The sequence below is a fragment of the Chrysochloris asiatica genome, unplaced genomic scaffold (genome assembly GCF_000296735.1).
Source record: "Chrysochloris asiatica unplaced genomic scaffold, ChrAsi1.0 scaffold00061, whole genome shotgun sequence".
In the NCBI taxonomy this organism is placed as follows: Eukaryota; Metazoa; Chordata; class Mammalia; order Afrosoricida; family Chrysochloridae; genus Chrysochloris; species Chrysochloris asiatica.
In genome coordinates, this window is record NW_006408579.1 from 15,294,176 (window position 1) to 15,311,154 (window position 16,979).

General features: G+C 40.0%; 1 protein-coding gene across 1 annotated transcript in view; it reads right to left on the reverse strand.

The window, feature by feature from the left end:
• The window catches only part of TMPRSS7 (transmembrane protease, serine 7), a 70,504-nt gene that overhangs the window by 18,479 nt on the left and 35,046 nt on the right, over positions 1 to 16,979 (reverse strand). Inside the window, exons 7-12 of the mRNA XM_006864186.1 lie at positions 13,411 to 13,517; positions 8,991 to 9,127; positions 7,353 to 7,460; positions 3,686 to 3,796; positions 2,795 to 2,911; positions 944 to 1,115 (exon numbers count right to left, since the gene is read on the reverse strand). Of these exons, the coding sequence (XP_006864248.1) occupies positions 944 to 1,115; positions 2,795 to 2,911; positions 3,686 to 3,796; positions 7,353 to 7,460; positions 8,991 to 9,127; positions 13,411 to 13,517 (752 nt within the window). The remainder of the gene's footprint in view (positions 1 to 943; positions 1,116 to 2,794; positions 2,912 to 3,685; positions 3,797 to 7,352; positions 7,461 to 8,990; positions 9,128 to 13,410; positions 13,518 to 16,979) is intronic.

A 16,979-nucleotide genomic window follows, 5' to 3' on the forward strand; every position in this document is an offset into this window, starting at 1 on the left:
GGTGTAAATTATTATATATGCCTGAGTGTTTAAAAAAAAAATAAAAGAGCTAAAATGAATAGAGAGAAATACTGCTAACTGATGGTACATGGAAAGGATTATAACCATTGTAATGAAACAAAGTGTATGACTTGTTGAATGTAAAATTGATGATCTGCCCTGTAAATTTTCACTGAATCCACAATAAAAAACCTTAAACAAACAAACAAAGTTTAAATAAAAATGGCTACTAATTTTGTACCTAAGATTCAGTGCAATCCTAATAAGGTGAAATTTTAGGTAAGGTTGTTTTCTAAGCTTTCCTTTCATCCTTAGCTGGAAAAGCATCTGTCCTATGATAAAATATTGGGAAAGGCAGACAAAGCTCTCCACCTCTAACCCTGAGATCCACCTCCCTTGCACATTTGCATGCCTATACTCCAGCCATCCTAATGCTTGCTCTTTCCTGAGCCTTCCACTGGGTTAGCTCCCTCTGACTAGAAAGCTCAATCCTATTTGTTTTTCAGACTAGCAAAAGCCTATTTATTCCTAGTGTTTCCTTAGTATGTTCCTTTGTCTTTATATCAATACTGTATTTTTTTTTCAAAGTTTGGCACATGAAGTTTGTTGTCATAAACTGCCGTGGAGTCGATTCTGACTCACAGCAACCCTGGTTAAGGTTTCTGAAGCTGTAAATCTTTGAGGAGCAGAAAACGTCACCTTTCTCCCATGGAGTGACTGAACCGAAGACCTGTAGTTCACAGTCCAGTGGTTTCCCTACAGAGCCTCCAAACTCCCATTATATGTCCAAAAAAAAAAAAAACAAAAAACAGACAGATAGAAACATAGAAACAATTGGATTGATTGCATTTCTTCAACAGGAATCTTTTCCCCAATATGTGAGGGAGATGTATATTTACAGCCAGAGAGGGAATCACTTTAGAGCAGGGATTGTATGCCCTACCTGTTTCCATGGAAACAATGGGCTGCAGAAAGAAGCCACTCCCTGGAGATGACTGATGCTCCACAATAGGCATTTCCAACAAAGTGGAGGCTGACCTGCCACGGCCAACCACCCTCCAGAGTGTCAGTGCCCCCGATGATGCGGTGGATGGTGGAGGAGCTCCTGCTGCAGCCTTTGCCAGAGAAAGGGTCATATGATTTAAACACAACCTTGAACAAAAAACTAGAAATTAAATCAAGTTTAGTTCTGTATTGGGCACTGACAAACCAAGTTGTTGTTAAGTGCTGTCAAGTTGGTTCTGACTCATAGTGACCCTGTATAGTGTTTGTGAAGCTTTGAATCTCCATGGGAGCAGAAAGCCTCATCTTTCTCCTGCAGAGTGGCTGACAGGCTCAAATCATGCACTTTGTGGCTCACAACCCATTGCTTATCTTATGGAGCACTCATGCTCCCAACAAACCAGGTAAGCAATGGAAAATCACATTCGAGGAGAAGGAGTATGTGGGTCTAAATGTAACACTAACCAACTGCCTCCTCCCTCCTAGCAGAAAATGTACTATGACACAGAGTCTCTATACATACTAATACATGTAAGATGGTTGAGGGTGGCCTGTTAGAAACCGATGAAATGATACAAAGAGCAGTCTGTGGAGCTTAGGTTGCTAGGTATTGAAGAAAAGATAAGTTTCAGCTGTGATAGAATTGAGTGTCTTTGAATTTGTGTTAATTTGACAGAAAGAATTTGGGAGAGAATTGTAAATGCAAGCCAAGCCAAATGATATCCTAGCAAGACAAAGTAGTTACCAGAGCAAATTTTTCAGTGTAAATAGCATTGATGTTGCTGTCAGGTGAGTCAGTTCTGACTCACAGCAACTCCGTGTACAACAGAACAAAACAGATCTGTGTGAGCTGCACAATTGTTGCATTGGAGCCCATTGCTGCAGCCAGTATGGCAATCCGTCTCAGTGAGGGTCTTCCTCTTTTTCATTAAACTTCCTGGTAACTTGTTCAAAGTACATGAGACAAAGTCTCATCATTCTTACTTCTAAGGACCATTCTAGATGTACTTCCTCCAAGACAGATTTGTTTCTTCTTCTGGCAGTCCAAGGTAAATTTATTATTCTTCCCTCAACACAATCATTCAATGACATCAGTTCTACATTTTTCTTTATTAATTGTCTAGCTTTCACATATATGAGGTGATTAAAAGTGCATGGTTTAGATCAGGTGCACCTTATTCCTCATAGTGGCATTTTATATAGCATTGATAAGGTTGTATAATTAAGATGTTGCCATGTAATCAGCCATATGACTAATAAGAACATATGGTAGATTACAGTTACTAGATTACACATACGAAACAAGCACTTAAGTTGTTCATAACATAAGGCATGATTAACAATGTCAACACTGTGTTCCAGTTTCTATTTCTTTCCTCATAGTTTGTTTGTTTTTTAAATTTAAGGTTTCTGTTTTTATCAGAGTTATTAGAAAGTGAAAGTTCTTCTTAGAAACATCTAGCTAGTGTACTGATAGTTATCAAGAAAGAAGACAGGGTTTATTCTAGAATTTTTATTTCTGAAAAGCAACTTCAAACTCACTGTGTTGGATGGAATTGTGTCTCCCCAAATATGAGCTGGAATCCTAAAACCTATACCTGTGGATGCAATCACATCTGGGAATAGAGTTTTTTGGTTATGGCAAAGAGGCTATATCAATGTAGGGTGTGTCCTAAACCTGATCACCTAACAAATGGCTCCTATTCTTCCTTGGGTCTTTGGCAACCTCTGATAGTAGGATTACTCCAAGAAGAAAACGAAAATGAAAAAACATCAACATCATTCTACTCACTGCAGTCTTCTTCATCACTTCCATCTGGACAGTCCACTGTCCCATCACATTTTGCATTTTGTTTCCTAAAGCAAATATCATTGCCACACTTAAAAGTTCTATTGCTGCATGGAATGCCTAAAAATGAACAAAAGGAGAAAGGCTTTTTCCTAGCCAGAACTAATTTGAGTGAATGGCATTGAACTTTTCAAAGGATGGTTAACCACAGAATTGGTATTTGCAGCTCAGGGAGAAATAGCAGCGGGAGCAGAAGCAACCCAAATGACCCATTCCTCCCCACCAGCAAATCCAGTAGAAGGCAGGCAGCCTCCTCTGTTGAGAATCAATCCTAGGGCTCTCCTCTCCTTTCACTGTAAGCAAGATGCAAATGAGTTGACCAGATCAGTGGCTTTAGACCACAGACTTACTACTACTGTATTTCATTCTTCAAGAAAAATTTTACCACTGCGCTCAGGCCTTCTACAGAGTTAAGGAAAACAAATGTGAATGACAGCCTTGTTTGCTAACAAGGCTGATGGAGTATGCTTCTGCAGGGGCAACAAATAAAATATGTGCATTCCATCATGGTATCTGTCAAATCCCTCAATCAGGCTATCAAGACCCACAGCCTGGAGCAACATTAAAGGCAATTAAGCAATGGACATCTGTCAGTATTCACACAACAACACACACACATACATGCACACTCCACCATAGTTAAGGTGACCTATTTGTTCTGCTTTGCCTGGGGGTGAGGGAATTCTAAGGGCATGGGAACTTCAGTGCTGAAACTTGGACACTTCCAGAGAAACTGGAAGAAGTTGATTTTCCTAAGCCAGCAAAGGTAGTTCAGCTCTGACTTAAGGAAGAATTGACAGGAGAAAGGGTAGAGTGCAGCGGACCGTTCCTTACTTTGGGTGCAGTTCTGCTCATCGTGACCACCCTCACAGTTCAGGAAGCCATCGCAGATCCGAGGGTCATGCTGCCCAAAGGAGCTGGCATTGCAATCAGGTTTAAGAGCCACTAGCAAAGAATAGACAGAAAGTTCCTGAGTCTGAGCCTTGAGCTGCATTCTCTAAAGACCACTAGTCCTACTCCCAAGGTGCAAATCAGTGAGATGATTTCAATACAATAAAAAATACATATTGTTCTCAAAACTAGCACCTACCTCGGTGAGTAAAAGCAGATGTTTAAACTTTGGAATAATTCCTCTGAGGGGTTCTGGTTCTGGTGTGGACCACAAGGTTGTTTTAAACTGCAAGGTAGTGGTTCAAACCCATCAACTGCTCCTCAGAAACATTATACAGGGTTGCTATGGCACTTAACAACAATAACATAATTCCTCTGAGTTTATCAGATCTGTTGTTTTGCTTTTGCATAAATGTGTTAAAATGTGGTAGTTTATTTAATTGCAATTAAATTCATCATAAGGAAATTATTTTGGGAAAAAAATAACAAAAGCCATAAGCTAGAATCTAAAGTAAATGTATCCACCTCCCTAAAGAAACTGGGAACATTTGGGAGAGTAGCGTTCTTATTTTATCATGTCTGTTCCTCAGCCCCAAAATGCACTGCTTTCAAATCAAAGCAATCCTATGGAGCCAAGTAGAACTGCCCCATGGGGATTCTGAGATTACAAATGTTTTCGGAAGAAGACAGCCTCATCTTCCTCCCTCAGAATGACTTGTTGTTGTTGTTGTCAGGTGTCATCAAGTCAGAACCGACTCATAGCAACCCCATGCACAGCAGAATGAAACAATGTCCTATCCTGGGCCAACCTCACTACCGCTCCCACACCTGATGCCATCAGTGATGCCACCTGGCTGATCCATCTCGTTGGGGGTCTTCCTCTTTTTCTCTGACCCTCCATATTACCCAACATGACATCCTTCTCCATCCTTCCCTCCTGACAATATGTCCAAAGTATGAGAGACGAAGCTTAGCCATCCTGGCCTCCAAGGAGCACTCTGGCTGCACTTCTTCCAAAACCCATCTATTGGTTCTTTTGGCAGTCCATGGCACTTTTAGTATTCTCCTCCAACATCACAACTCAAAGGCATCAATTCTTCTACGATCTTCCTTATTCACTGTCCAGCTTTCGCAAATACCATGGCTTGGGTCAGGCGCACCTTAGTCCTCAAGCTGACATCTTTGCTCTTCAACACTTTAAAAGGTTCCTGTGCAGCAGATTTTCCCAATGCAATACGTCATCTGATCTCTTGACTACTGCTTCCATGAGTGTTGATAGTTGATCCTAGAAGAATGAAGTCCTTGACAACTTCAGTTTTGACAACTTCAATCTGACATCCAAAGGTCAAAATGGATGTCAGAGACAGAATGACTAGTGGGTTTGAATCAATGACCTTGTGGTTAGCAACTCGACACCTAACCTACTGAACCACCAGGGCTCCTCTGTCCCTTAAACTTCTGACAAATCATAGGTGCTCACTAAAGGTTTGCTGAATAAATGGATGAGCATGAAGCCTGACAGGGCATTCTGTAGATTGGTGGTTTCTGTGTAAGGAACACTTTCTTTAAAATTATTTCACAATGAGAGAGATCTATTTTCTGAATTAGAAAATATCGATCACAACATTAGTAAATCTATCACAACTTTTTTTTCGTGTAATATTTTCATGAATTGACTTGAGACAGACATAGTGTACTACCAAGTACTTTCCCCACCCACTGGCAATGCATCAATTCTGACTCCTAATGGCCTTATGTAGGGTTTCCATGGTTGCATATCTTTAAGGGATCAGAAAGCTTCTTCTTCCTCCCAAGGACAACTGGAGGACTCAAACTGCTAACCTTGTGGCGAGCAGTCCACTATAAATAATTCCCTAAACATTTCTGTTTTTTTGAGAAGTTATCATTGTTTATCTACTCCTGTTTCTTTGCAGAGGTATCGTCTGTGGAAAAGAACCCTGGTGGCACAAGAATTAAGCACTCGGCTGCTAACCAACAAGTGGGCTATTGAAATCCACCCAGTGGTATGGCAGGAGAAAGACCTGGAAATCTGCTTTTGTAAAGATTGTTGTTGTTGTTGTGAAGTGCCATAGAGTCAGTTCTGACTCACAGCGACCCTGTATAGGGTTTCCAAGGAGCAGCCAATGGGTTTGAACTACCGGCATTTTGGTTCACAGTTCAGTGCTGATCCTACAGCACCACACCAGGATTCTGTAAAGATTACAGGCTAGAAATACCTATGGGACCATTCTACTCTGTCACATGAGGGGATCACTATGAGTCATCAGCATCTTCTGTAGAGAGTGGAGTGGGGGGAAGGCAAAGGGAGGAGGACATTGCTTTCCTAAAATGGCAGCATGTGAAATATTGATTACCAAAAAACGTCCCTTATTGTAAAGTAATATACAGTCACTTTCATTTGGAGCATCACAGCAGAGGAGAATAATAATGGTTTTTAAAAGTAGCCTCAATCACTGTATACCCATTGCCTCTGAGTCACAGCAACCACAGAGGGCAGAGTAGAATTGCTCCAATGGCATTTCCAAGGCTGTAATCTTTATACAAACAGACTGTCTCTTCTTTCTTCCCTGGAGCAGCAGCTAGGTTTGAACTGCTGGCCCACTGGTTAGCAGCTGAACACTTAACCACTGTCCTCCAATCCCTGTTTATGGGCAGTGAATTTTCTTATTTTTCTAAGATACAGAAGACCTTTAGATTTAAATAGTCAATACACTATAAATAAGTGAGTTTTCTTTTGTTTTGCCAATGATTAAGGTATGGAGTTGCAAGTTAATTTTTATAAGTAAAATTTTCACATTATATAAATGGTGACATTTTACCAAAAATATTAAAGAAATTAAATAGCATTACTATCATAATTGTATTGAATTAAATACTCTTGCTTGTAGAAGGGTATAGGAGAAAGTGTTCTGATGGTGTCACATGATCTTGTGAATTGTGTTCCTCATATAGCTTCCTGAAACCGGAGATGAACTCAGGAATTAGGTGAAAATAGTAATGAAAAGACTAAACCAGAGACTCCCTCACCCCCAAAATATTGTTGTTGGCTAGTGCCATCGTGCTGATTCTGATTCATAGCCACCTTGTATGGGGTTTCTTAGGAGTGACTGGTGAGTTTGAACCACCAACCTCGCAATCCAGTGCTTATCCTACAGTACCACACCAGGGCTCCCTCCCCTCCAAAGTAGCTCTTGTTGTTAAGTGCCATCGAGTCAGTGCTGACCCATAGAAGCCCTGCATAGGGTTTCCAAGGAGCGACTGGTGAGCTCCAAGGAGGAAACGACCATGCGGAGACCTTGTGGAGTAAACCTGATCCCAACCCACTGGGAAGAGCTAAACTCATCCAGACTCACAACTTGAAGCAGAGCCACCCAGTTGAGCCCATCCTACCTCAGCCATATCCCGGACAACCCACATTAATAAATGATTGTCACGAGCCACTGACTTTTGGGGTAGTTTTTCATGCATCTATAGATTTTTGTTGTTGTTGTTAAGTAGCTAAAAACAAAGCCCAAAGAAGTACAACAGCAACAGTTCCCTGACAGGTTATTTATAGATAAAAACTTATATTAAAAGCTTGAATACCCACCACAGAAAAGTTCATCACTCTCATCAAAACAGTCATTTACCCCATCACAGCGCTGGGCCTGAGAAACACACAAGCCTGAGGAGCATCTGAAAAATCCAACAGGACAGGCTGGAGGCAACAAAAAACAGAAAATCTTGTATAAGTTCTTACAAAGCACCAAGCCATACTGGCACAGAAGTGCAACTGTTAAGTGCTTGCAGAGTTGCCAAGGTTGGAATAGTAATTATGCAATTTCTCCACCAAAGCAGGATCATGAATTATTGAAAGACAACAACAAGAAAGGCAGAACTTAGACGATCAAAGAACAAAACCAGTTAATACACTAAAATGCTTCAGTCAATACTGCATTCCATTCACATGCACAACCAAATTTCTGCTGTCACCATACCCTGGACATAGTCTTAGTCTTGATTGTAGACTAGAAGAATACAAAAACTGGAAGAAAACTAGAGAGTCCAACCCCAAACCAAAAAGCCATTGTCATTGTATCAATTGCAACTCATAGCAACCTGTGACTGAGAGTCTAGGATCCTTAATATACAGTCTTTAGACTTCTCTGTTTTCAGATTTCTGGTGTCTCTGAATCCTCTGTGACCAGATGCGTTATTCTGAGCAATCTGTGCCTAAAATTACAATTTCAGATATTCTCTTTCTCCAAATCCATTAAGAAACACTGATCTTAGAAAGTTGAACCTATAGGCATTAGTGACTGGCCTTCAAACCCAGGACTCCTGCCTCCTACTTTCCTATCCATCATTCTTTCCACTACAACCAGTCTGTTTTTAAATAATGTTTCCTTACCAGATATGGAAGCATTAATCCTGGACTTTAAGCTAAATAGCAGATAAATAATAAATCCTTTCTTCCCTTATGCAAAAGAACTGGGGAGAATACATGGTCAGGCCAACCACTGTCTCAATGGTACAAATTGGAATGAATGTGACACTGAAAAATATTCATACTTTAAAAAAATGTTTTTAATTAAGATGACTTCCTATGCCCTTCTATTTTTGTTTGGAATTGTAGCATTCTGAATCCAAAAGCAGGTGTATTGGAATTGACAGAGAATGACTTGGTCTAAAAGAGCTTTCTCTGAAGTCATATCCTCTTGGACTCCTAAGTGGATAAACCTTACTTCCTGCCTTTTGGAACTGGTCAAGTGTTTTCTGAGTAAGCCATTATCTACTCTCTCCAGCTCCAAGTACTTGCCTCGAAAATTGCCCTCTCTACAGACCACTTCCTGACCATTGTTACAGTGCATCTCTAAGTGAGCTTCAAGTTCATCATTCTAGGTTAGCATTTCAACTCTCTTTGATCCACCAGTGGAGATCTCTCAGTGTCATGGGCCAAAGTGAGCCACAGCTTGTGGACTCAAATCCACTCTATGTATTTGTACAAATCATATGTACAACAAATTATGCCTAGCACGAACAACACATCAAGACATGGTCTTGTCCTGTACGCCAAGAATCTAGAGAGATCATATTTTCAACTATTAATCAGCAATGACAAAAAGTTATTTTCTTTTGATTGCAACATCTTTTATTCCTTCAGTTCTCAAAGTGTAACATTATAGAGTGGTTTTTTTTTTTGTTTGTTTTTTTTTTAGGTTTCCTAAGGAGCAGAGCCCAAGCTTACGTTGGCTGATGTTGTAACTGCCATATTCTACCAGCAGTGGCTTGTCCGAAAGCCTTGAACTGCACTGGAGCTGGACGTGAACAAGGGGGCTGGGCACTCGGAAAATTGTCTGGTGATCTATGTAGGAGCCACAGTACCTGAGGAAATAAGAGAGACAGGAAGGACACACAGTTTGAGGTTCTACTGATTGCATTGCTAGTATTTTTATCAGCTGACATGTTGATGTTAGGACTGGGTGACTTATTAGTTTTATAATGAATGACAATGATTGAGTAACTTCTGTCATCTCAATTTTGTTCTGTGCTAGAACAACAACAACATGACTTATTCATTTCAAATATCTTTAAAACAAAACATAAAAGGCAAAACTATACACATGAACCTTACTAAATGGGATACACAGAAATCAAGATGACTACATTTATGAGAAGAGAAGGTGGAAAAGCTCCATATCATCAGCCAAAACAAGGCCAGGGGCAGACTGTGGAACAGGTCATCCATTGTTCATATACAAGTTCAGACTGAAGCTGAAGAAAAGGAAAACAAGTCCACGAGAGTCAAAATATGACTTTGAACATATCCCACCAGAATTTAGAGACCATCTCAAGAACATATTTGATGCAACAGACACTAATGCAGGAAGACCAAAAGAACATCATACAGGAAGATAGTAAGAGGTCATTAAAAAGAGAGGAAAGACCAAAATGGATGTCAGAAGAGGCTCTGAAATTTGCTCCCCAGCATAGACATGCTAAAATTCATGGGAGAAATGAAGTCAAAGAGCTGAACAGAAAATTTCAAAGGACAGCTTGAGAAGACAAACTAAAGTATTACAACGAAATGGGCAAAGAAAACCAAAATGTCAGAACACCTCAATATTTCTCAAGTTTAAAGAACTGAAGAAAAAATTCAAGCCTCAGATTGCAATATTGAAAGATTCTGTTGAAATATTGAAAACTGGAAAATATTGAATGGCAGGAAGCAACAAAAGAAGATGGAAGGAATACACAGAGTCACTTACCAAAAAGAAATGGTTTATGGTCAAACATTTCAAGAAGTAGCATATGATCAAGAACCAGTGGTACTGAAGGAAGTAGTCCAAGCTGCACTGAAGACATTGGTGAAACACAAGGTTCCAAGAATTGACAGACTATAAATTGAAGTCCTTCAACAAACTGATAAATCATTGGAGGAGCTCACTCTTCTATGTCAATAAATTTGGAAGGCAGCTACCTGGCCAACTGATAGGAAGAGATAGATATGTGTGCCCATTCCACAGAAAGGTGACCTAATGGAATCTGGAAATTATCTATTAATATCATTAATATTACACGTAAGTAAAATTTCACTGAAGGTAATTTAAAAATGGCTACAATATTACATTATCAGAAAACTGCCAGAAATTCAAGCCAGATTCCGATAAGGACTTGGAACTAAGTCTATCATTGCTGATGTCTGATGGATCTTGGCTGAAAATACAGATGCCAGAAAAATGTTTACCTGTGCTTTATTAATTATGCAAATGCTTTTGAATGTGTGGATCATGACAAACTATAGAATACATTGCAAAGAATGGGTATTCCAGAACATTTAATCGTGCTCATGTGGAATCTGTACCAAGAAGCAGCTGTTTGAACAAAACAAGGGGATACTGAATGGTATAAAATCAGGAAAAGTGTGTGCCAGGGTTATATCCTTTCACCATACTTATTTAATCTGTATGCTGAGCAAATAATTGGAGAAGATGGATTACATGAAGAAGAACATGTAAGCAGGATTGGAGGAAGACTCATTAATAAATTGGAATATGATACAACCTCACTGTTGGAAGTGAAGAAGACTTTAAAAAAACAAAAACCTTTCTGATGAAGATCAAAGAACACAGCTTTCCATATGAACTGCACCTCAATGTGAAGAAAATAAAACCCTTCACAACTAGACCAATAACTAACATCATGATAAATGGAGAAAAGACTGAAGATTTCAAAGACTTCATTTTGCTTATATCCACAATCAACCCTTATGGAAGCAGCAGCCAAGAAATCAAATGACTCTTTTTTCTTAAGGCAATTCAGCAGCACAAGACCTGTTTAATAGCTTGATGAACAAAGAAAGTAGCTTGAGGACAAAGGTGCATCTAACCCAAGCCATGGTATTTTCTTTTGCCTCATATGTAGTTGGACAATGAATAAGAAAGACCACAGAAGAACTGATGCATTCGAGTTATGGTGTTGGAGGAGAATATTAGAAGTATCATGTACTGCCAGAAGAACAAACAGATCTGTGTTGGAAGGATGCTCCTTAGAAGCAAGAAAGGTGAGACTTCATTTCTTATACTTTGCTCTGGTTGCTTAATGGTTATGAGTAGCGTTGATAACCTCAAGATCAGCAGTTCAAAACTACCAGCAGATCCATGGGAGAGATGAGGCTTTCTGCTACTGTAAAGATTTACAGCCTCAGAAATCCTATACTCATTGGCACACAACCAAAACTACCACCACTTTATTAAGCATGAGGGCCTTCTCCAATGACAGACCTCTCCTGATAATATTTCCAAATGGTGGTGTTTATGTGCCATGAAGTCAGTACTGACTCATAGTGACCTTGTACAGGGTTTCCAGGGCTGTAAATCTTACTTGGAACAGAAAACCTCATCTTTCTCCTTCAGAGCTACTGGTAGATTCGAACTGCTGAGTTTGCAGTTAGCAGCCCAGCTTGTAATCCATTATGGTATCAGGTTTCTACTACTAAACTGTTGTTGTTGTTGTTGTTGTTAGTGCCATCAAGTCGATTCCGATTCATAGTGACCCCGTATAGGGTTTCTGAGGATTGGCTGGTGAGTTTGAACCACTGACCTTGTGTTTCAAAGCGACTTTGTGGTTCAGTGCTTTATACCACAGCACCACATGTAAGGTCAGAGACAAAGAGGAAGATCCCCAATCAGATGAATTGGCACAGTGGCAGCAGCAATGGGCTCAAGTGTAACAATAATTGTGAGATTGGTGCGGGATCAGGCGTGTTTCGTTCTGTTGTGCGTAAAGATCACTATTAATCATGAACCAACTTGATGGCTCCTAACAAGTGGCACTGGGATTCCTGGTGTGGCACTATAGGCTAAGCACTGAACAGCTAAACCAGAAGGTCGCCAGTTCAAACTCACCAGGTACTTCTCAGAAACCCTATACAAGGGTCACTGTGATTCAGAACCAAATTGACAGCACTTACAACATTACCAACATTAATTGACAACAATAACAACATGTGACACGGTAGGATAAACACTGGACTGCTAATGGCAAGGTTGGCAGTCAAACTTACCAGGTGCTCCTTGGAAACTCTATGCATGATCGCTATGAGTCTGAACCCACAGAGAGGCACTTAACAAAATTCCAATTAAGACAGGATCATCTGAGCAACTAAAGAAACTGAAAGATTATTATGGAAAATCATTTAGAAAGGAATAGAAATGAACAAAGAATGACAGGCACATCCTTTGACCTCACAAGGATTCTTATCTCCAGGTAAAACTGTCCCCCAAAAAGGATCCTTTATTGTTGAATAAAGGAGCTATTAGAGCTTTAAGAGCAAATAAGAAACCACAACTAGTAAATAAAGTAAGGGTCAGAGGGAGGACCTTGTAAGTGAATTCAGGAATCCCAGTGCCTTGATTTCTCTGTCTCTGTCTGATCAATTTCACCTCATGTTCCAGGTTTGGAATCGAGCCAAGCCAACTGAAGCTCTCTTTACTGCAAAGACACGTTCTTGGGTGGGAAAAACAGTTAACTGTTTCAGCTTACCTGTTCACCAACTCAGCTTCCAAGGTACCTCAGAAGAAAGGCCTGATGATGTTCAAAGTCTGAAGACCCTATTGAGTACTGATCTGATATGCTACACATGGGGTCACCATGAGTGGAATGAATTCATCGGCAACTGGTTTGGTTTGGGTTTTTTGCTGCACATAACTGACTAATAGTTTCTAATTTTTGTACTACTAGGATTTCTATTTACTATTTTCCCCTATGGATCCATGATTTGAAACACTTTATCTACCAGACAATTTTGTGAAGTGTAGAATGTATACACCCATATCCCAACAGCATAGAGCACTGTGGACTGCCAACTGCAAGGTTGGTAGTTTACATCCACCAGATGCTCCTCATAAACCCTATACAGGATTGTTATGAGTCAGAAATGATTTGATGACACTGAACAACAGAGCACTGACTCAGGAGATATAAGGGATGAATCCTGGCTCATTCACTTACTAATTGAATGACTTTGAGCAAATTATTTAATTCTGGTGTCCCTCAGTTTCCCAATCTGTAAGTAGTAAAGTGCCAGTTCTTTGCAGACAAGGAATCCAAACTAAATCTCAGGGGGAAACCTTTCCTCAGGCTCCTCACATATGGAAACCACTTACATGTGTTCATTAATTTCCCACCATCCATGGTCACAACCTTTCAAACTCTTCTTGGTTATTGAATAGTTATGGAATTTCAGTGCTACACCAAGAGTCGATAGTGGGGTCTGTGAAAAACAAATAATTAAGTTAGAAAAGTGCTCAAAGGATATATTTCAAGTAGGATTTCTTTGTTCACTCAGAACTTGCCCCCTTATTCATTACTTTAAGGGTGTTTAATCTGTGTGACCTTGGCCCTTGGGGGAGTAGAAAAGTTCCTCCAGAGAGCATGATGGAGCTCAAAATGGGCAGCTTGGTGTTCAGGGAGCATCTCTTAGGGCCCAGATTACACTGGATAATGTTAGACACATTAGTTCACCTGTGGGTTTCAGCTTTCCCCTGTTAAATGAGTTTAGCTTTGAAAATGCCCTATGAGTATAAGCATTTTCCTACTTCAGTGAAAATTTTGTTATTGCTCAGTACCTTCAAGTCGGTCCCGACTCATAGTGACACTGTATAGAGTTTCTGAAGAGCAGCTAATAAATTTAAACCAACAACCTTGGGGTTCAAGTCAACCTTGCAGTCTAGTGGTCTAGTGCATTTTTCCCAAGCACCACACCACAACTCCACAATGAAAATAATGACACATTTTATTTAAAGCAGTACTCAGATTCTTTAAATAAAGGAGAAACAAATCAGCATCCTCTTTGTATTATACCTATGGATGCCTGAAGACTCAGAAGAGATTAAACAAAAGAAGGGACTGTGTATGTAGCTCAAATATCTATGCATCCTTAAGTGCCTGGAACCTAGTCGACATTCATAATCATTCGTTGAACAGATAAGAGAACTTGGGTGAAGGACCCAGATGATCTTTAAGCTTGAAAAAGATCCAGTTCTTCTCAGATACATTTGACCTTAAAAACTCCATTGAACAATATGCACTTAAAAACAAACAAAATAACAACAAAAAACTCAGCTGAAACAACAAAAAGCCAAATAATCCAATTAATAAATGGGCAAAGGACATGAACAAGCATTCCACCAAAGAACACATTGAGGTGGCCACCAGACATATGAAGAAATGCTCACAATCATTAGCCATTGTGTTGATAAGTGCTGTCGAGTTGGTTCCAACTCATGGCAACCCTGTATAGGTTTCCAAGGAGCAGCTGATGGGTTTGAACTGCCAACCTTGTGACTCACAGTCCAGTGCTGATCCTACAGTGCTATAATAGGAGTCCCAAGGGATCATAGTGTTAGTAGCATTGGTGTGCTTTTGAGTCCGTTCTGACTCATAGTGACCCTGTATAGTATTTCCAAGGCTATAAATCTTTTATGGGAGCAGAAAGCCTCATCTTTCCCCCACCAAGTGGCTTGTAGATTTGAACTGCTGTCATTTAGGTTAGCAGCCCAACACACAACCACTATGCTTCTCCTCATTAACCATTGTTGCTGTTGTTAAGTGTCATCAAGCCAGTTACAACCCATAGCAATCCTGTGTAGGGTTTCTGAGGAGCGGTTGGTGAGTTTGGGCCACCGACTTTGCAGTCAAGTGCTTATTCTACAGTGCCACATCAGGACTCCTCATTAGCCATTATTGTGGTTAAGTACCATCGAGTTGGTTCCAACTCATAGTGACCCAGTAGAGGGCTTCCGAGGAGCAGCTGGTGGGTTTGAACCACTGACCTGTGGTTCAAACTGACCTTATGGGGAGACGAAAATGAAACAACAATGAGGTATCATCTCACCAGAGCAATAATGATGTTGTTATGTGCCGTGGAATTGGTTCCGACTCATAATGACCTTGTACAGGGTTTCCGAGGCTGTAAATCTTTACGGGAGCAGAAAGCCTCATCTTTCTCCCGCGGAACAGCTGGTAGTTTTGAACTGCTATCCCTGAGGTTCTCAGCCCAATTCATAACCACTATGCTACCAGAGCTCCTTAGAGCAATAATAGCAATGATTACAAATACAGAAAACAACAAATGTTGGTGAGGTGTGGGGAGACTGGACCTGTCATACACTACTGGTTGGAATGTAAAATGGTGTGGCCACTATGGAAAGCATGATGGGTGCATACCTGGGGAGGAATCAGGGTGCCTCCTTAAAAGTTAGAAACAGAGCTATCATATAATCCAACAATCCTACTACTAGGTATATGTTCTACAGAAACAAGATCACAACACAAAGGGATATATGCATACCCATGTTCATCACAGCATTTTTCACAATAACAAAAAGATGAAAAAACCCTATCAATGGATGATGAATAAACAATAAAATATTATGCAATGTTAAAGAATAATGATGAACCATCCCTCAACATGGATGAACCTGGAGGACATTATGCTAAGTGAAATAAATCAATCACAAACAGACATATTCTTTGAAACTGCAGTTATAAAAAAAATCAAGAAAAGGTTTATGCATACAAAGAAACATTCTTTGATGGTTACCAACAATGGGAGGAGAAACGAAGGAAATTCACTAGCTAGTAGACATGCATTAACTTGGGAGAAAGGAAAGGCAATACACAATAAGGGGAGATCAGCACAACATGACCAAAACAAAGGAAGACACTGGAAGGTATGCAAGAATGAAAGGCAGCAAATATTATTGTTGTGGTTGTTGTTGTCATTAGGTGCAGTTAAGTCAGTTCTGACCCATAGCGACCCTGTATACAACAGAACATAACACTACCCAGTCCTGCGCCATCCTCACAATTGCTGCTGCTACCATTGTGCCAATCCTTTTACATACTTTCAAATACTATCACAAATGCATCTTGCAATAGTAGTAACAACAAACAATATATATGTAGATATGTAGGTAGATAAGCAAGTTAACAGGTGTTTGAAGGCATTTGGGGAGTATACCCTTGTGCATATATAGGTTTGGCAGAGGAAATTTCTACATACATATTTGTATTTGCTGCAAATATGTAGTAGAGCATACAGGAGGCAAAGTTATGCAATCTTGGCTATAACCTTGAGGGACATCTAGATCAGTCTGCATAACACAGTCCACAAAGGGAGTCCTCATGTGGCACTGTAGGATAAGCACCAGACCTTAAGGTCAGTTTGAATTACAAGGTTGGCAATTCAAATTCACCAGCGGCTCCTCAGAAATCCTATACAGCCTGAACTTGCATATGGACAATTGCATGTGTATAATCATCTTTTATGTTGTTTAAAATAGGTATTTGCACCTCACCAGATAGAATACACAGAAATCAAACTGACTACATGTGTGGAAAGAGACAGTGAAAAACTCCATATCATCAGCCAAAACTAGGCCAAGGATAGAATGTAGAATGGACCATCAATTGTCCATATGCAAGTTCAGGCTGACACTGAAGAAAATTAAAACAAATCCACAAGAGCCAAAATATGACCTTGAATATGTTCCCCTTGAATTTAGAGAGCATTTGAAGAACCGATTTGCTGTATCTTTAACACTAGAGATTGAAGACCAGAGGAGTTATGGGATGACATTAAGAACATCATACAAGAAGAAATCAAAAAGTAATAAGAAGACAAGAAAGAAGCCAAAGACAAATGTGGATGTCAGAGAGACTGAAACTTGCT